Below are 21,495 nucleotides of genomic sequence, written 5' to 3'. Positions count from 1 at the left end.
CGGCCAACAACCTCCTTCCCTCAGTAAGAGCATTGGAGATGGGTCGAGGCTGGGTCTTCCAGCATGACAACGACCCAAAACACACAGCCAGGGCAACTAAGGAGTGGCTCTGTAAGAAGCATCTCAAAGTCCTGGAGTGGCCTAGTCAGTCTCCAGACCTGAACCCAATAGAAAATCTTTGGAGGGAGCTGAAAGTCCGTATTACCCAGCGACAGCCCTGAAACCTGAAGGATCTGGAGAAGGTCTGTATGGAGGAGTGGGCCAAAATCCCTGCTGCAGTGTGTGCAACCCTGGTCAAGAACTACAGGAAACGTATGATCTCTGTAATTCCAAACAAAGATTTCTGTACCAAATATTAAGTTCTGCTTTTGTGATGCATCAAATAATTATGTCATGCAATAAAATGCAAATTAATTACTTAAAAATCATACAATGTGATTTTCTGGATATTTGTTTTAGATTCCGTCTTTCACAGTTGAAGTGTACCTATGATAAAAATTACAGACCTCTACATGCTTTGTAAGTAGGAAAACCTGCAAAATCGACAGTGTATCAAATACTTGTTCTCCCCACTGTATATTGACTCAAGCCATGAAAGGAAAAGTACATATGATCTGTGTGAGTTGTGTATGGAAGTGCACAGCACAACCGATGAATATACAGTATGTCTATGGACGGATGAGTATAGCTTTACCCTTTGGGCCCTAGGGCCAGTGGGGCCGCTGCTTTATTCTTGGCGTTTCTCTGTGCTGAAGGGGTCGGAGAGGGAGACGAGGAGAACGATCTGGACCTGCAGTGAGACAAACAGAAGGCCTCGTTTAATTTCAACCCTAAGTCATCTCCGATCCATGATACATATCAGCTCTCTTATGGGAGACCTGAGATTACAGGTTACCATGCTCTCAGTGAATGGGTGTCCTACTCAACAGACAGTGTTGTGGGGGTGGACAGACAGACAGGCAGAGTGTGTGTTACGGACCTGGAGCGGCTGCCGCTGAAGGAGCTGTGCTGGGAGGAGTGGCTGGAGTACGAGCTGAAGGATGAGGTGCGAGAGCGAGACCGGGATGATCCGGAGCCTGTGTAGGAGGAAGAGCGGGACGAAGACCTGCAGAACAAAACCCACAGTTAACCTCACTCTTTAACACACACACAGAAACCCATAGTACTCAAGTAGATATAAATTACTGCAGAATAAAAACATTGTTTTAAAGTGTTGATTTAAGGTGTTACCAGAGTATCAGACTAAAGGTAAGGCTGAATTGAAAGCTACCTAGAGGAGTTGGACAGTGAGACAGAGGATCCAGAGGGCCGGTGACGCCGGCGGCCCCGCGGTGGTGACCCGGACATGCCCGGACGTGTCCTGGGGGATTTAGACCGGCGCCAGGGGTCCTTCCACTCATCTGGCCGCTTGGACATGGGCATCAGCTCCGTTTTGAGAGGCGGCTCCATCATTGGCCGACTGGGAAGAGGGGTTGAGAGAGGCAATCAAATCAATCACACATTTAGCAATAAAGCATCACAAACGAATGAGAGAGAAATACAAAATAAAGAAGGTTCCATACACTGTTTTCATTCCTCAGTTTATGTTCATAACATAGTATGGCATGACCTCCCTTCAGTTATTCCCAGGTAAGAGAAACAAAGACACTGAAATCACAACATGATGTGTTGCAACATTCCTGGAGGAGATGAGCGCAGAACAAGCTGTCACGGACGGACCTTATCTGATGACCCCTCAAAATAATTATTCACACATTCAAAAACATTCCGCACAAAGGACTGTTCCTGTGATGGCAAAAGAATGTTCAGTGACAGCACCAGTCCAGTCACTGACTGATTGGAGGTTAAAGGGATGCGATGTTTCACTGTCCTCTCTAGTCTAAGATATGGATCAGAGCTGTTTCAACACTGGGAATCTCTCCCATTTCCTCAGCAAAATATTTGGACAGACGCTCAAACAGAAAGCGGCCTTTCAGGTTTTGTCGATATAGGACTCGTTTTTCTGTGGATATTGATACTTTTGTACCTGTTTCCTCCAGCATCTTCACACCAAAGTACGTTAATCTCTAGGAGACAGAACGCGTCTCCTTCCTGAGCGGTAGGATAGCTGTGTGGTCCCATGGTTTTTATACTTCGTACTATTATTTGTATATGAACATGGTACCTTCAGGCGTTTGGAAATTGCTCCCAAGGATGAACCAGTCTTGTGGAGGTCTACACATATTTTTTGAGGTCTTGGCTGATTTCTTTTGATTTTCACATGATGTCAAGCAAAGAGGCACGGAGTTTGAAGGTAGGCCTTGAAATACATCCACAGGGACACCTCCAATTGAAACAAATTATGTCAATTAGCCTATCAGAAGCTTCTAAAGCCATGACATAATTTTCTGGAATTCTCCAAGCTGTTTAAAGGCATAGTCAACTTAGTGTATGTAAACTTCTGACCCACTGGAATTTTGAGACAGTCACATATAAGTGAACAACGTGTCTGGGTTGGCCCCCCTTGGGTTGTGCCGTGGCGGAGATCTTTGTGGGCTATACTCAGCCTTGTCTCAGGATGGTAAGTTGGTGGTTGAAGATATCCCTCTAGTGGTGCTGTGCTTTGGCAAAGTGGGTGGGGTTATATCCTTCCTGTTTGGACCTGTCCGGGGGTGTCCTCGGATGGGGCCACAGTGTCTCCTGACCCCTCCTGTCTCAGCCTCCAGTATTTATGCTGCAGTCGTTTATGTGTCGGGGGGCTAGGGTCAGTTTGTTATATCTGGGTACTTCTCCTGTCCTATTCGGTGTCCTGTGTGAATTTAAGTGTGCTCTCTCTAATTCTCTCTTTCTCTCTCTCGGAGGACCTGAGCCCTAGGACCATGCCTCAGGACTACCTGACATGATGACTCCTTGCTGTCCCCAGTCCACCTGGCCGTGCTGCTGCTCCAGTTTCAACTGTTCTGCCTTATTATTATTCAACCATGCTGGTCATTTATGAACATTTTAACATCTTGGCCATGTTCTGTTATAATCTCCACCCGGCACAGCCAGAAGAGGACTGGCCACCCCACATAGCCTGGTTCCTCTCTAGGTTTCTTCCTAGGGAGTTTTTCCTAGCCACCGTGCTTCTACACCTGCATTGCTTGCTGTTTGGGGTTTTAGGCTGGGTTTCTGTACAGCACTTTGAGATATCAGCTGATGTACGAAGGGCTATATAAATACATTTGATTTGATTTGAACTAATCTGTCTGTAAACAATTGTTGGACATTTTACTTGTGTCATGCACAAAGTAGACGCCCTAACCGACTTGCCAAAACTATAGTTTGTTAACAAGAAATGTGTGAAGTGGTTGAAAAACGAGATTTAATGACTCCAACCTAAGAGTATGTAAACTCACGAGTTTTGAGAATACATCTATAAATCACACATCATTTCCTTTTCATTTAAGTCATTGGAGGACTATTTGGGTCTCAAGCCGAAATAGTTTAAGAACCCCTGGTCTAGTGCAGAGTTTCCTAAACTCGGTCATTTCCCCCCGGTTCAAGTATTTGTTTTTTGCCTGAGCACTACACAGCGCGTTTAATTAACCAAAGCTTGATGATGAGTTGTTTATTAGAATCCGCTGTGTATTGCTGGGGAAAAAAACTAAAACGTGCACGGGGGGGTTCCAGGACCGAATTTGGGAACCCCTGGTCTAGAGGACATGCTACCTGTAATAAAGGACATGCTACTCACTTGGGGGGCATGTTGGTATCGATGGGGGACCTGGGGGGACCTTTAGGCTGCTTGTCCTCCCCCTCCTTCTTCTCCCGAGGTTCGCGTGGAGGCCGCTCCCTGACGGGCCTCTCCTTCTCATCACGCTTCATGCGATCCCTCTCCCACTCCTCCTTTCTGCGCATTCTCTCCTTCTCTCGCTCCCTCTCTCTTTCCCTTTCACGTTCTCTCTGCCGGCGTTCTCGCTCGCGGTGGTCCCGCTCACGGTCACGATGGCGCTCTCGCGGGTCCCGCTCACGTTCACGCTCCTAACATTCATACAGGTGGGTTTGTAAACACACTGCCATAGACCTCCAGCCAGGCTCAACCTGCTTTACGCTTCCAACGGCGCATTCAAGATTCTCTTTAACCAAAAGACTTACCAGTAAAATGCAAATCCGACAAAGTTAATATTGATTGTGCATTTGTGTTTAAAGTTGTGTAGTCCTTGGGTGGTGGATGTCGCTCTGAGTGTACTTACACTGTAGTGGTAGGGCAGAGGTGTCTCTGTGTACTGCACTCTGAAGTTCTCATACTGTCCCCCTCTCCAGAAGGCCTCCATCTCATAGTCATAGTATGGATCAGCATAAGGGTCATTACTGAAATGACATCACAAACGAGGACAAATCGTACAATAGAGATATACACCATCTATATAATTTAGGGTTCATTTTATTTGTATATTTGAACAAACCCATAATTAGACATGTGAATCATAAGGCCTAGTGGAGTGGGCTGGTCATTATAACTGACCAGCTGGATTCTCACAGCAGAGCAGGAGCTGATAATCAAGCAGGGAAACGTAGAGATAAGAGATGTATGAAAAGAGGACGTTACTACCGCCCCCTACATTGTACTTACGGATAGACTGGGTCTCTGAACTCCAAGTCACTACGGGGGAAGAAAAGGCCAAAAACAGTTTAAACAGAGACGTAGTCTAAAACAATTCTTGAAAACATCCACCATGGCAAGATATTTTCTCTCTTTTGAACCATAGCTCCTGAGCTTACCCCGGGTCTCTGATTTCTCTGGTGATGCGGTAGCTGCGTTCCCGAAAGAAATCATTCTCCTTGTCAAAGTCTCGCTCATCCTCTCCAATGGTCACGTTAAAGCGCTTCTCCTCAAAGTCTGGCTCCTGCTCTTTGCGTATGGTAGCTTTTTTCAACACCTAGGGGAATAGGGCAATTTTTACACAAGGAAAGTCTGGGATTTCACCATAACCTGCTGACTGAACAAACCCATAGAGGCTAAACACACATGCACACTTGTATTATTATAAAGACGCTTCACGAGCCAAATGTAGCAGGGTGACCCTCTCAGAAAACATGTCAATTAAAAAATCAACATACTCAATATCAGCTGGTGCTGAAAAATAACCTGTACAGAAGAGGAGTACATATATGCTTGTAAGAGCTGAGAGGGTGTTGTACCTCTTTGGCATGTCTCAGACCCCTCTCCCAGGCACTCTCCACAGGAGGCTCCACTGGAGGAGGGGGTGGAGGCAGCTCCTCAACAGCAGGTCCACCCTGTGACAGGGAAACAGATGTAAACACAATACATTTACCCAATGCAGAAACACACACACACTCTTCAGGTCCAAATACAGCAGGCCAGAGGTGGTGCATACCCATGGGTTGCTTCCAGGAATGAGAGGGTGGGGTGCTCCAGGTGGTGCCCCGTTGGGAGAGAAGGGGTCTGGCTTGGAGATGAGAGAGTAGTTGCCCTTGTCGTTGACCCCTGGATGGATGAACCTACAATTCATACTCCATGTGCAGTTACCTGGAAAAGAAAAACAGAGCTATATCATTTGGAAAACAGACACATGGGAATTGGAAAAAGCATATTTTCATTGAATTCAAATACTTTTAAGTAAATGGTGTTTGGGTGTAAGTTGACATCCATCATCGCTGTATGTGGCTTAGCTCCTAATAATAATCCATTACCACATTATCTTCATTTAAGTTATGAAGTACAATGCTTCCCCCTGCTGTCTGAAACAAGTGTCTTCAATATCACTGCTTCAAAAGGACCGTTACATTGAAGAAGAGAAACGCTACACAGGCCACAGAAGCAGAACATCAGTGAAGCAACAACACGCAAGACTTGTGTTGCTGATCAAGTGGTTCACGTTTTTACCTTCGGTTTAACCTTTATGATACGTCTCTGGTGTAGAATGGAATGCTCAAGTTGCACACGCAATGTTTGCACAGTGTAGTTTCGTCAAAAGACAGGTGTTGTACACGCGAGTGGTGCACAGGAGAGTACGTTGAGGTACCTTTCATGAAGAACCTGCAGACGGGCCTGGGTCTGACCTTCCTGTCCATGGGGTCCTTCACCTCTCCCTCCTCCAGGTCATCATCCTGCACAAATGGAACAGCTAAATATCAACTCACGTCCCCATGTGCATCCGTGAAGTAACCTTATGACTCTAGGTCAGTGGGACAGGGTGCAAGGCAGGTTATTTGTATTGCCACATGGTTCTGACTCGGGCTATGGCGGTCATTAAATGTTGTCAGATGGTAACTGTCATGCAAACGACTGCTGATCTCACTGTAATTTGCCTTTAAATGAACACATGCAGCATCTTCAGGCCTGCACACATACAAGCCGCTGATGGGCGCCTTTGGAAAGTCTTCCCTTTAAAAAGTCAATCATTTTTTGCAACTTTAACTGTGACTAATATAAACCTTAGAATGTCTTAGAAATCAAAACATATAAGGGCTGCATGATGCGAGTATATTGATGATTTGAGAAAGTTACAAAAAAAGCTTGTGCTCTGTTCCTTGCCTCAGGCTGCACACGCTGTTCTCTCATCAAGTGATCACATTCGCACCCATCAGATTATTCTCAATATAATCTTGTCTTTAATAATATGTGGAATTAGTTTCGATTTAAAATGGGCCATTATCAAATGTGCAGAACTGGGGCAAGGGAAAAAAGACGTTATCCGTATGCACTCGAATAGCGACTGGAGGCTGCTTTTTACCATGGCTCCTTTTTTCATCGTGCCGGGTAGGCGACTCTGGTTTTACAGCGGAGCAATGTGCTTCATTTAGCAGCTGAGAAATAAATATAGTTGCAGTAGAAAGCTGGAATCCTCTTTTAAGTGGCAATCACCAAAACTCTGTGTTCCACACAGGATTGTATCAGTAGAGGCTGCTGAGGGGAAAACGGCTCATAATAATGGCTGGAACGGAGCAAATGGAATGGCATCAAACACCTGGAAACCATGAGTTTGATATATTTGACACCGTTCCACTGATTCAGCTCCAGTCATTACCACGAACCCGTCCTCCCCAATTAAGGTGCCACCAGCCTCCTGTGGATTGCATTTAGAAGTGTTTGGGCTGTTTGAGGAGCTGGTGATATTCAAGGGGTCTCCAACCCTCTTCCTGCAGCTACACAGTGCTTCGTTTGGGAAAGCAACCAAGTGAAATCTGTTCAGGAACACCGATAGTAACATGTTTACACAATGAAACATATTTCTCTCTATGCGCTCACAAAAAGGAATGAAGGAGAGCGAGAGAGGAGATGGAAACACATGGTGGTGAGGCTAATCAAATAAAACAAATACTAATTCACTGTAATTGTAGGCTAACCAGCCTACTCTGTAGCCGCCCTGCACAATCAATGAACCAACAGCATCACCAAGGCCTGTAGGTTCTCTCCCAGACTCATGGATAGTAATGTTGGAGCGTAGCATAAGGTAAACCGTCCATCCAGTATGTATAATAATACAGTCCACACTCAAAGGCAAATACTAGAATTTGTTTAGTTTTGGATTATAGGCTAGACCAATTACATACCAAAGAATATGTGGTAGGCTATTAGGCTATGTATTGTATAACGGCATAATCATTACATTAATTCAGACTTTTCCCCCAGGCGTGATCATATATAGGCGTATGCATAAGCTCTAATATGCCTATAGGCGTACTACATGCCACGTCAATTGCTTTTAATGAATCATCCCCTTAGAAAGTGCTGTCCATTTCCTTGTTTGGCTTTAAAACAAGATCCACAACGAACATGTTTTTCACTTAGTTTCAACCTGTTTTTGAACTTCTATTTTCAAGTTGATCAATCACAGTGAGTTTTAAAAGCACAATACTGTTTTGATGATGAGTGTTTGATGTGATTTTCCAGTGTATTTGCGTTGATGTCAGAGTGGTTAGAGCAGGGTTCCTCAAATTCGGTCCTCGGGACCCCAAGGGGTGCACGTTTTGTTTTTTGCCCAAACACTACCCAGCTGATTCAAATAATCAACTAATCCTCAAGCTTTGATCATTTGAATCAGTTGTGTAGTGTTTGGGCAAAAAAACTAAATTCCAGAGGACAGAGTTTGGGAAACGCTGGATTAGAGGGACAATAGTGCACTGCGTATCAAGTCATTAGCGGCCTGACGGTCATTAGCGAGTTGTGTAGTCCCAACGCATCAGTGCCATTCATGTACAGAGTGCATAGGAGATTATCGTGACTCAACGGTCATGTGGAATTTGACTGTGGTCAATACACATACATGCCTGTTGGTGTGACGGTAATATGGTCACTGCAACAGCCCCAGTTCTGACTTTGCAGTTCTGTACTTGATCTGTTCTCCTGTTTTGCTTCCTTCCCATATCTCAGTGTGAGTAGTCCTGCATACTCAAAGAAATCAGTTTCTTGATTAAAAGTATAATGCAGATTGAAGAGAGCATATAAATCACATTACTTACATCTATTTCTCCCTCATCAATCTCTCCATCATCCTCGTCCTTTTTGTCACGAAAGGAATCTCTCCTTCCTCTGTCCTGAGCCCTGGACTCTTCAGGCTTCTTAGGTGGACCGTCTTTTGGGGATGGAGGAAGGATTGGTATCTTCTCTTTCTTTTTGACGCTCTTGTCCTCTTTCTCATCCCCTTCTCTGGGTCCTTTCTCTACCTCGTCATCTTCTTCAGGCGCTAGAACATTGGGCTCCTCAGGAACCTCCTCGTCATAGTCCAGCTCATGCTCGTCAAGCTCTCTGGACACAGACGACAACTCCTCCTTCATCTGATTCACCACCACCCTCCTCCTCCTCAGTCTCTCTTCCTCTTCTTCATCATCTACTTCTGCCGTCTCCACTGCCAGCTTCACAGACGGTTCCCCACTCTCATCTTCCTTCTCATGGCTGGACATCTCCTCAGCTAAAGGGGATGACCTCTCCTGCTCTGGCTCAGAATCAGGGGACTTAGGAGTTTGGCTGATCCGGTCCTCCTCCTCATCTGATTGGCTTTCCTGTCGCTCCTGTCCCATCATCACCATCCCCACTGACTCCTCCTGCTCCTGTTCTAGAATAGTATGCCTATCCCTTCCACCTTCCCCATCAGCTTCATCATCCTCTGGGTCAGAGATACGCTCCTGAACTACCCCCCCATCTTCGTCATCATCCAGCTCAGAGTCCCCACCTTCACCACCCTCTTCATCTAAACCACCGTTGTCTTCATCATTCAGCAGCTCACTGTCAGAGAGCAGCCTGTCCTCCTCCTCCTCCTCGGGGGATGCCAGGAACTCACTGTCAGAAATTGCCCTCTCTTCCTCTGGGGATTGGGGTGATTGGTTGGGGCTTTCAGGAGACTGGGTGGGACTCTCAGGGGTGTCCATTGGAGAATGATCCACTAAAACAGAAGAAAGAATTTACTTATACAATTGTCTGTCAATAAAATAGATACATTTGGTTTAATACACAAAGACAATGTCTCTAGGCAATATACAGATAATTGCCAAAATAAACTGAAAGCGTGAACCACCGCATTTAACCACAGCAAGGTGACCGGGAAAATGGTTGAGTACAAACAGTCATGTGGAGTCGCAATTCAACAGCTCAGATACGAGACATTTGTGGCAAGGACTCCAGACAATCACAGATTATAAAGGGAAACCAGCCACGTCGTGGACGCCAATGTCTTTCTCCCGGACAACCTAAACACCTTCTTTGCCTGCTTCGAGGAAAACACAGTGACGCCAACACGGGCCACCAACGCTCCCGTGGACTGTGAGCTCTCGTTCTCCGTGGCCGACATTAGTAAAACATTTAAGCGTGTTAACCCTCGCAAGGCTTACAGACATATTCAATCCCGATCCAAGTCTGTTGTCTGCACTTGCTTTAAGATGACCACCATTGTTCCTGTTCCCAAGAAAGCAAAATAACTGAAGTAAATTACTATTGCTCCGTAGCACTCACTTCTATCATCATGAAGTGCTTTGAGAGGCTAGTTAAGGATCATATCACCTCCACCTTACGACACCCTAGACCCACTGGAATTTGCAGACCGCCCCAACAGATCCACAGATAACGCAATCATCATCACACTGCACCCAGCCCTCTCCCATCTGGACAAGCGGAATACCTATGTAAGAATGCTGTTCATAGACTACAGCTCAGCCTTCAACACCATGTTACCCTAACAAACTCATCATCAAGCTTGGGGCCCTGGGTCTCAACCACACCCTGTGCAACCGGGCCCTGTACTTCCTGACAGACCACCAAGTGGGGAAGGTAGGAAACAACATCTCCACTCCACTGATCTTCACCACAGGGTCCGCACAAGGATGTGTGCTCAGCTCCCTCCTGTACTCCCTGTCCACCCATGACTGCGTGGCCATGCACGCCTCCAACTCAATCATCAAGTTTGCAGACAATAATAGTGGTATGCCTGATTACCAACGACGACGAGACAGCCTACAGGGAGACGGTGAGGGCCCTGGCAAAGTGGTGCCAAGAAAATAACCTCTCCCTCAACATCAACAAAACAAAGGAGCTGATCATGGATTTCAGGAGACAGAAGAGGGAGCATGCCCCCAACCACATCGATGAGCCGAAGTGGATGAATTGAAAAGCTTAAAGTTCCTCGACATACACGTCACTGACAATCTGAAATGGTCCACCCAAAACAGACAGTGTGGGTAAAGAAGGCACAACAGCACCTCATCAACCTGAGGCTGTATAAATTCAGCATGGCCCCTAAAACCATCAAACTTTTACAGATGCGCCATTGAGGGCATTCTGTCAGGCTTTATCACATGGTCTGCACAACGCATCACCGGGGGAACATTGCTCTCCACAGCACCCGGTGTCAAAGGAAGTCCAAGAAGATCATCAAGGACTTAAGCCACCCAAGCCACAGCCTGTTTACCTCAGTACCATGCAGAAGGCCAGTACAGGTGCATCAAAGCTGGGATCGAGAGGATGAAAAACAACTAAACCTCAAGGCCATCGGACTGTTAAATAGTCACCACTAGCCAGCCTCCACTCAGTACCCTGCCCTGAACTTTAGTCACTGTCACTAGCCAGCTAGCACCCAGTTACTCTACCATGCACATTAGAGGCTGCTGCCCTATGTACATCGTAATGGAATACTGGTCACTTTAATAATGTTTACACACTGTTTTACCCACTTCATAAGTATGTACTGTATTCTAGTCAAGGTCTATCCTATACAGTGCATTCGGAAAGTATTCAGACCTCCTTGACTTTTCCCATTTTGTTACCTTATGGCCTTATTCTAAAATTGATTAAATCTTTTCCCCCCTCATCGATCTACACACAATACACAATAATGACAAAGCAAAAATGGGTTTTTAGACATTTTGCTAAATTATTACAAATAAACTGAAATATCACATTTACATAAGCATTCAGACTCTTTACTCGGTACCATGTTGAAGAACCTTTGGCAGCGATTACAGCATTGAGTCTTCTTGGGTATGACACAAGCTTGGCACACTTGTATTTGGGGAGTTTCTCCCATTCTTCTCTGCAGATCCTCTCAAGCTCTGTCAGGTTGGATGAGGAGAGTTGCTGCACAGCTATTTTCAGGTCTCTTCAGAAACGTTAGATTGGGTTCATGCCCAGGCTCTGTCTGGGCCATCTAGAGACTTGCCCCGAAGTCACTCCTGCATTGTCTAGGCTGTGTTCTTCGGGTCGTTGCCCTGTTGGAAGGTGAACATTAGTCCCAGTCTGAGTCCCAGTCTGAGCGCTCTGGAGCTTTAATTCACTCAATTCATATTTTCCTCGATCCTGACTAGTCTCCCAGTCCCTGCCGCTGAAAAAGATCCTCAAAGCATGATGCTGCCACCACCATGCTTCACCGTAGGGATGGTGACCGGTGTCCTCCAGATGTGATGCTTGGCATTCAGGCTAAAGAGTTGAATCTTGGTTTCATAAGACCAGAGGATCTGAGAGTCCTTTAGGTGCCTTTTTTCGCAAACTCTAAGCGGGCTGTCATGTAACGTTTACTGAGGAGTGGCATCTGTTTGGCAACTCTACCATAAAGGCCTGATTGGTGGAGTGCTGCCGAGATGGTTGTCCTTCTGGTAGGTTCTCCCATCTCCACAGAGGAACTCTAGAGCTCTGTCAGAGTGACCATCGGGTGCTTGGTCAAACCCGGTTGCTCAGTTTGGCCAGCTCTAGGAAGAGTCTTGGTGGTTCCAAACTTCTTCCATTTAAGAATGATGGAGGCCACTGTGTTCTTGGGGACCTTCAATGCCGCAGACATTTTTTGCTACCCTTCCCCAGATCTGTGCCTCAATACAATCATGTCTCAGAGCTCTACAGACAATTCCTTCGACCTCGTGGCTTGGTTTTGGAAAAAGGGAAGGGGTCTGAATACATTCCCGAATGCACTGTATAAATACTGCTGTACATATACCACTCTTCAGATATACTACATATTATATTCATATACTGTCCATAATGTCTATACTTCTTACCAAGTCGGAAGTTTACATACACTTATGTTGGAGTCATTAAAACTCGTTTTTCAACCACTCCACACATTTCTTGTTAACAAAACAAAGTTTTGGCAAGTCGGTTAAGACATCTACTTTGTGTATGACAAGTCATTTTTCCAAAAATTGTTTACATACAGACGATTTCACTTATAATTCACTGTATCACAATTCCAGTGGGTTAGAAGTTTACATCCACTAAGTTGACTGTGCCAATAAACAGCTTGGAAAATTCCAGAAAAGGATGTCATGGCTTTAGAAGCTTCTGACAGGCTAATTGACATAATTTGAGTCAATTGGAGGTGTACCTGTGGATGTATTTCAAGGCCTTCCTTCAAACTCGGGGCATCTTTGCTTGACATCATGGGAAAATCAAAAGAAATCAGCCAAGACCTCAGAAAAAAAGTTTGAGACCTTCACAAGTCTGGTTCATCCTTGGGAGCAATTTCCAAATGCATGAAGGTACCATGTTCATCTGTACAAACAATAGTACGCAAGTATGAACACCATGGACTCACGCAGACATCATACTGCTCAGGAAGGAGATGCGTTCCCAGAACTGAAAAGGACCTTGTGAAGATGCTGTAGGAAGCAGGTACAAAAGTATATATATCCACAGTAAAACAAGTCCTATATCGACATAACCTGAAAGGCCGCTCAGCATGGAAGACGCTACTGCTCCAAAACCGCCATAAAGACAGACTACGGTTTGCAACTGCACATGGTGGCAAAGATCATACTTTTTGGAGAAATGTCCTCTGGTCTGATGAAACAAAAATAGAACTGTTTGGCCATAATGACCATCGTTATGTTTGGAGGAAAAAGGTGGATGCTTGCAAGCCGAAGAACACCATCCCAAATGTGAAGCACAGGGATGGCAGCATCATGTTGTGGGGGTGCTTTGCTGCAGGAGGGACTGGTGCACTTCACAAAATAGATGGCGTCATGAGGAAGGAAGATTATGTGGACATATTGAAGCAACATCTCAAGACATCAGTCAGGAAGTTAAAACTTGGTCGCAAATGAGTCTTACAAATGGACAATGACCCCAAGCATACTTCCTAAGTCGTGGAAAATTGGCTCAAGGACAACAAAGCAAGGTATTGGAGTGGCCATCACAAAGCCCTGACCTTAATCTCATAGAAAATTTGTGGGCAGAACTGACAAAGCGTGTGAGAGCGAGGAGGCCTACCAACCTGACTCGGTTACACCAGCTCTGTCAGGAGGAATGGGCCACAATTCACCCAACTTATTGTGGGAAGCTTGTGGAAGGCTACCTGAAATGTTTGGCCCAATTAATCAATTTAAAGGCAATGCTACCAAGTACTAATTGAGTGTATGTAAACTTCTGACCCACTGGGAATGTGATGAAAGAAATCAAACCTGAAATAAATCCTTCTCTCTACTATTCTTCTGACATTCTTACAATAAAGAGGTGATCCTAAATGACCTAAAACTGGGAATTTTTACGAGGATTAAATGTCAGGAATTGTGAAAAACTGAGTTTAAATGTAATTGGCTAAGGTGTATGTAAACTTCCGACTTCAACTGTACATATACATAGTCTTGACTCCGACATTGCGCTTCCTAATACTTCTAAATTCCAATATTTTACATTAGTGTGTATCGTCAGATATTACTGCAACGTTGGAGCTAGGATCACAAGCATTTTGATACACCTGCAATAACATCTGATAAATATACAGAGAAAAATATATAAATGCAACATGTAAAGTGTTGGTCCCATGTTTCATGAGCTGAAATAAAAGATCACAGAAATGTTCCATATTTCACTCCAATTTTGTGCAAAAATGTGTTTACTCAGTTAGTGAGAATTTCTCCTTTTCCAAGATAATCCATCCACCTGACAGGTGTGGCATATCAAAAATCATTACACAGGTGCACCTTGTGCCGGGGACAAGAAAAGGACACTATAAAATGTGCAGTTTGTCGTCACACAACACAATGCTAAAGATGTCTCAATTTGAGGGAGTGTGCAACTGGCATGTTGACTGCAGGAATGTCCATCAGAGCTTTTGCCAGAGAATAGAATGTTAATTTCTCAAACATAAAGCAACATCATTTTAGAGAATTTGGCAATATGTCCAACCAGGCCTCAAAATCGAGACCACGTGTAACCACACCAGCCCAGGACCTCCACATCCAGCTTCTTCACCTGTGGGATCAACTGAGACCAACCATCCGGACAGCTGATGAAACTAGGCACAGCCATAGGTTGGCATAGGCCCACCCACTTGGGAGCTAGGCCCATATGTTTGTCAGTTGTCCTCCCATGACTGCGCCCCTGCCCAGTTATGTGAAATCCATAGATTAGGGCCTAATGAATTTAGTTAAATTCAAATCAATTTATATAGCCCTTCTTACATCATCTGATATCTCAAAGTGCTGTACAGAAACCCAGCCTAAAACCCCAAACAGCAAGCAATGCAGGTGAAGAAGCACGGTGGCTAGGAAAAACTCCCTAGAAAGGCCAAAACCTAGGAAGAAACCTAGAGGAACCAGGCTATGATGAGTGGCCAGTCCTCTTCTGGCTGTGCCGGGTGGAGATTATAACAGAACCTTGACTGATTTCCTTATATGAACTCAGTAAAATCATTCATTTTTTCATGCTGGGTTTATATTTTTGTTCAGCATACAGTACCAGCCAAAATTTTGGACACAGCTACTCATTCAAGGGTTTTTATTTAATTATACTATTTTCTACATTGTAGAATAATAGTGAAGAAATAAACTATGAAATAACACATATGGAATCATGTAGTAACCAAAATGTATGTTATATTTGACATTCACCAAAGCAGCCACCCTTTGCCTTTATGACAGCTTTACACACTCCTGGCATTCTCTCAACAGGCTTCATGAGGTAGTCACCTAGAATGCATTTCAATTAACAGGAATGCCTTGTTAGAAGTTCATTTGTGGTATTTCTTTCCTTCTTAATGCATCTGATCCAATCAGTTGGGGTGCTACACAGAAGAGAGCCCTATTTGGTAAAAGACCAAGTCCATATTATGGCAACAGCTCAAATTAGCAAAGAGATACAACAGTCCATACTTATTTTAAGACGTGAAGGTCAGTCAATATAAAAAAATTAAGAACTTTAAAAAGTTTCTTCTTCTTAAGAACTTAAGAAAGTTTCTTCAAGTGCAGTCACAAAAACCATCAAGAAATATGATGAAACTGGCTCATGAGGACTGCCACAGGAAATAAAGACCCAGAGTTACCTCTGCTGAAGAAGGTAAGTTCATTAGAGTTACCAGCCTCAAGAATTGCAGCCCAAGTAAATGATTCACAAAGTTCAAGTAACAGACACTTTTCAACATCCACTGTTCACAGGAGACTGTGTGAATCAGGCCTTCATGGTCAAATTATACCATTACTAAAGGACACCAATATTAAGAAGACCAGTGGTCTGATGAGTCCAAAGTTCAGATTTTTGGTTCCAACCGCTGTGTCTTTGTGAAACGCAGAGCAGGTGAACTGGTGACCTTCACATGTGTGGTTCCCACCGTGAAGCATGGAGGTGGTGTGGTGGTGCTTTGCTGGTGACACTGTCAGTGATTTATTTTGAAATCAAGGCACACTGAACCTGCATGGCTACCACAGAATTCTGCAGTGATACACCATCCCATCTGGTTTGCACTTAGTGGGACTATCATTTGTTTTTACACCCCCAGGCAGTGTAAGGTCTATTTGACCAAGAAGGAGTGTGATGCATCTGATGACCTGGTCTCCACAATCACACAACCTCAACCCAATTGAGATGGTTTGGGATGAGTTGGACAGCAGAGTGAAGGAAAAGTAGCCAACAAGTGCTCAGCATGTGGGAACTCATTCAAGACCGTTGGGAAAGCATTGCAGGTAAAGATGGTGGAGAGAATGCCAAGAGTGTGCAAAACTGTCAAGGCAAAGGATGGCTACTTTCAAGAATCAAAAATATGTTTTGATTAGTCTTTTTTTGGTTACTACATGATTCCATGTGTTATGTCATAGTTTTTCTACAATGTAGTAAAAAATAAAAGCCCTTAAATGAGTAGGTGTCAACTTGACTGGTACTGTATGTGACCAAGAAAATGTGATTTCATTGAAATCATCTCGATGGAAGACGTCAAAACGCGAATTGTAGCTCGTAATCTGATTGCATATGGCCCCAAAGTTCGCAATAAGATACATGCATGTAGCGAGTGCATCCGCCTTATCTCGAGAATAGTAAACTTCACGCCGGTCAATAAGTCTGTCAGAGATGATTACATATTGATATTTTATATCAAATCACATTTTATTGGGAAATTACCTAGCGAAGTAAGCGAACGTTAACTAGTTGTGTTTCAACTAGAGAAGGTGATCATAGCTGCCTTCAACACAATTTTCTTATTAAAACTGGGGGACTCTGTGTTTTTAGTAGAACAATGTCGTAGCTAGATATAAGCAAATTAAGAGGCAACTTCAGCGCAGTAGGACGAAAAGATGTCTCGTTAGCTTACAACAACAATGCTAACGTTAGCTAGTTACCGGGTGAAGCAGGCCCGAAAACTGCGAGGCTATACCAGACAAGAGGCTAACGTCTGATTTGTATTTAGAAGATGCCACAATGCGTTAAAAGGGTTTAACCAACCAATGCAACTGAAAAGCAACTTTATACATGCAAAATAGCACTTTCTGGTCTGCTATCGAAGCATGCTTGTCTGTTCAATTAACAATGCAACCCTCCCCCTACAAACACCAGTAACGTTAGCTACATAAACTTGAAATATTTTCAGTCACCTTTCCAACCTGAACCTCGTTGAAGACAGGCGGCGTTAAGAACAACCCCGTCTCTCTTCCTCTTTGTCTGAGGCTCTACAATAAATAATGGTATGGTTATTTATCTGCTATGCTGGAGGAAATAAAAAAAACCTACACGATACAGTGAGAGCGGCCATTGCAGTGACGTCATCAAAATACGACACTGTCAGTTTAAGCCATAAACGGGCAACGTTATTGTCCTTTGGCGCCACCGTGCGCTCAATATTAAACATGACTTCAATAACGTTAAAACAAAAAACACTCCGCAGTGATTTTTAAAATTGTAATTTATTTCACCTTTATTTAAAGCTAGTTGAGAACAAGTTCTCATTTACAACTGCGACCTGGCCAAAATAAAGCAAAGCAGTGCGACACAAAGAACAACACAGAGTTACACATGGGATAAACAAGCACAGTCAATAATACAATAGAAAACGTCTATATACAAGTGAATGCAAATGAAGTAGGATAAGGGAGGTAAGGCAATAAATGCAAAGTAGCAACAAAAATAAGTAACAGTATGGGGATGAGGTTGTTGGATGGGATATTTACAGATGGGCTATGTACAGAGGCAGTAATCTATAATCTGCTCTGACAGCTGACGCTTAAAGTTAGTTAGTGAGGGAGATATGAGTCTCCAGCTTCAGTGATTGTTGCAATTCGTTCCAGTCATTGGCAGCAGAGAACTGGAAGGAAAGGCGCCAAACAGAGAAATTGGCTTTGGGGGTGACCAGTGAAATATACCTGCTGGAGCGCGTGCTACGGGTGGGTGCTGCTATGGTGACCAGTGAGCTGAGATAAGGCGGGGCTTTACCGAGCAAAGACTTATAGATGACCTGGAAACAGTGGGTTTGATGAGGAATATGAAGCGAGGGCCAGCCAACGAGAGCATACAGGTCGCAGTGGTGGGTACTATATGGGGCTTTGGTGACAAAACGGATGGCACTGTGATAGACCGCATCCAATTTGCTGAGTAGAGTGCTGGAGGCTATTTTGTAAATGACATTGCCTGTCACCAAGGAAGTACCCCAAGGCTCAATCCTAGGCCCCACATTCTTCTCAATTTACATCACAACATAGCTCAGGCAGTAGGAAGCTCTCTTATCCATTTATATGCAGATGATACAGCTGGAAAACAAAGCTTTCTTAGTGTCCAACAAGCTTTCTCTACCCTTAACCTTGTTTTGAATACCTCCAAAACAAAGGTCGTGTGGTTTAACCTTGTTTTACGAGGATGGTGGTGTTAGTAGATTTTTGACCTATTTGTTCATCTGGTTTATCTTTCTATATCCTATTTTAATATTTGGTTAAGTCTTTCCCTACCCTTAACCTTGTTCTGAAAACCTCCAAAACAAAGGTAATGTGGTTTGGTAAGAAGAATGCCCCTCCTCCCACAGGTGTTATTTCTACCTCTGAGGGTTTAGAGCTTGATGTAGTCACCTCATACAAGTACGTGGGAATATGGCTAGACGGTGCACTGTCCTTCTCTCAGCACATATCAAAGCTGCAGGCCAAAGTTAAATCTAGACTTGGTTTCTTCTATCATATTCACTCCTCTTTTACCCCAGCTGCCAAACTAACCCTGATTCAGATGACTATCCTACCCAAGCTATAATTTTATCTTTATTTAACTAGGCAGGTCAGTTAAGAGCAAATTCTTATTTTCAATGACAGCCTAGGAACAGTGGGTTAACTGCCTTGTTCAGGGACAGAACAACAGATTTTTACCTTGGGGATTTGATCTTGCAACCTCATGGTTACTAGTCCAATACTCTAACCACTAGGCTACCTGCCGCCCTTTGCAGATTACGGAAACATAATTTATAGGTCGGCAGGTAAGAGTGCTCTCGAGTGGCTAGATGTTCATTACCTTTCGGCCATCAGATTTGCCACCAATGCTCCTTATAGGACACATCACTGCACTCTATACTCCTCTGTAAACGGGTAATCTCTGTATAACCGTCGCAAGACCCACTGGTTGATGCTTATTTATAAAAGGCCTCACTCCCCCATGTCTGAGATATCTACTGCAGCCCCCATCCTCCACATACAACACTCGTTCTGCCAGTTACATTCTGTTAAAGTTCCCCAAAGCATACACATCCCTAGGTCACTCCTCTTTTAAATTTGCCGCAGCTAGAACGAGCTGCTACAAACACTCAAACTGGACAGTTTTATCTCAATATCTTCATTCAAAGGCTCAATCGTGGACACTCTTACTGACAGTTGTGGCTGCTTTGTGTGATGTATTGTTGCCTCTACCTTGCCCTTTGTGCTGTTGTCTGTGCCCTATATTTTTTGTACCCTGTTTTGTGCTGCTACCATGTTGTGTTGCTACCATATTGTTGTTATGTTGTGTTGCTACCATGCTGTGTTGTCATGTGTTGCTGCCTTGCTATGTTGTTGTCTTAGGTGTGTCTTTATGTAGTGTTGTGTTGTCTCTCTTGTTGTGATGTGTGTTTTGTCCTATTTATATTTGATTTATTTTTAATCCCAGGCCCCCGTCCCCGCAGGAGGCCTTTGCCTTTTGGTAGTCAATAAGAATTTGTTCTTAACTGACTTGCCTAGTTAAATAAAGGTCCAAATATATATAAACTCTGCAAAAAAAGAAACTATTTTTCAGGACCCTGTCTTTCAAAGATAATTGGTAAAAATCCAAATAACTTCACAGATCTTCATTGCAAAAAATTTAAACACTGTTTCCAATGCTTGTTCAATGACACATAAACAATTAATGAACATGCACCTGTGGAACGGTTGTTATGACACAAACAGCTTACAGACGGTAGACAATTAAGGTCACAGTTATGAAAACTTAGGACACGAAAGAGGCCTTTTTACTGACTCTGAAAAACATCAAAAGAAAGATGCCCAGGGTCCCTGCTCATCTGCGTGAATGTGCCATAGGCATGCTGCAAAGAGGTATGAGGACTGCAGATGTGGCCAGGGCAATAAATTGCAATGCCCGTACTGTGAGACGCCAAAGACAGCGCTACAGGGAGACAGGATGAACAGCTGATTATCCTCACAGTGGCAGACCAAGTGTAACAACACCTGCACAGGATCGGTACATCTGAACATCACACCTGTCGGACAGGTACAGGATGGCAACAACAACTGCCCGAAGTTACGCCAGGAATGCACAATCCCTCCATCAGTGCTCAGACTGTCCGCAATAGGCTGAGAGAGGCTGGACTGAGGGCTTGTAGGCCTGTTGTAAGGCAGGTCCTCACCAAACATCAATGGCAACAACGTCGCCTATGGGCACAAACCCAACGTCGCCTATGGGCACAAACCCACCGTCGCTGGACCAGACAGGACTGGTAATAAGTGCTCTTCACTGATGAGTCGTGTTTTTTTTCTGTCAGGGGTGATTTACATTTACATTTAAGTCATTTAGCAGACGCTCTTATCCAGAGCGACTTACAAATTGGTGCATTCACCTTATGACATCCAGTGGAACAGCCACTTTACAATAGTGCATCTAAATCTTTTAAGGGGGGTGAGAAGGATTACTTTATCCTATCCTAGGTATTCCTTAAAGAGGTGGGGTTTCAGGTGTCTCCGGAAGGTGGTGATTGACTCCGCTGTCCTGGCGTCGTGAGGGAGTTTGTTCCACCATTGGGGGCCAGAGCAGCGAACAGTTTTGACTGGGCTGAGCGGGAACTGTACTTCCTCAGTGGTAGGGAGGCGAGCAGGCCAGAGGTGGATGAACGCAGTGTCCTTGTTTGGGTGTAGGGCCTGATCAGAGCCTGGAGGTACTGAGGTGCCGTTCCCCTCACAGCTCCGTAGGCAAGCACCATGGTCTTGTAGCGGATGCGAGCTTCAACTGGAAGCCAGTGGAGAGAGCGGAGGAGCGGGGTGACGTGAGAGAACTTGGGAAGGTTGAACACCAGACGGGCTGCGGCATTCTGGATGAGTTGTAGGGGTTTAATGGCACAGGCAGGGAGCCCAGCCAACAGCAAGTTGCAGTAATCCAGACGGGAGATGACAAGTGCCTGGATTAGGAACTGCGCCGCTTCCTGTGTGAGGCAGGGTCGTACTCTGCGGATGTTGTAGAGCATGAACCTACAGGAACGGGCCACCGCCTTGATGTTAGTTGAGAACGACAGGGTGTTGTCCAGGATCACGCCAAGGTTCTTAGCGCTCTGGGAGGAGGACACAATGGAGTTGTCAACCGTGATGGCGAGATCATGGAACGGGCAGTCC

The 21,495-nt window shown here is 44.5% G+C and overlaps 1 protein-coding gene across 1 annotated transcript in view; it reads right to left on the bottom strand.

Moving 5' to 3' along the window:
* The window catches only part of LOC118396623 (zinc finger CCCH domain-containing protein 18-like), a 34,885-nt gene extending 17,464 nt beyond the window's left edge, over positions 1-17,421 (bottom strand). Inside the window, exons 1-12 of the mRNA XM_035790925.1 lie at positions 17,266-17,421; positions 8,449-9,368; positions 6,009-6,093; positions 5,361-5,512; positions 5,164-5,259; positions 4,744-4,901; positions 4,595-4,624; positions 4,215-4,332; positions 3,716-4,002; positions 1,271-1,459; positions 980-1,105; positions 695-790 (exon numbers count right to left, since the gene is read on the bottom strand). Coding sequence (XP_035646818.1) covers positions 695-790; positions 980-1,105; positions 1,271-1,459; positions 3,716-4,002; positions 4,215-4,332; positions 4,595-4,624; positions 4,744-4,901; positions 5,164-5,259; positions 5,361-5,512; positions 6,009-6,093; positions 8,449-9,354 — 2,243 coding nt within the window. The 5' untranslated portion in view covers positions 9,355-9,368; positions 17,266-17,421. The remainder of the gene's footprint in view (positions 1-694; positions 791-979; positions 1,106-1,270; positions 1,460-3,715; positions 4,003-4,214; positions 4,333-4,594; positions 4,625-4,743; positions 4,902-5,163; positions 5,260-5,360; positions 5,513-6,008; positions 6,094-8,448; positions 9,369-17,265) is intronic.
* Positions 17,422-21,495: the final 4,074 nt, after the last annotated feature.

Source organism: Oncorhynchus keta, chromosome 17, assembly GCF_023373465.1.
Source record: "Oncorhynchus keta strain PuntledgeMale-10-30-2019 chromosome 17, Oket_V2, whole genome shotgun sequence".
Taxonomy (NCBI): domain Eukaryota; kingdom Metazoa; phylum Chordata; class Actinopteri; order Salmoniformes; family Salmonidae; genus Oncorhynchus; species Oncorhynchus keta.
This window is presented reverse-complemented; position numbering and strand designations above follow the sequence as displayed.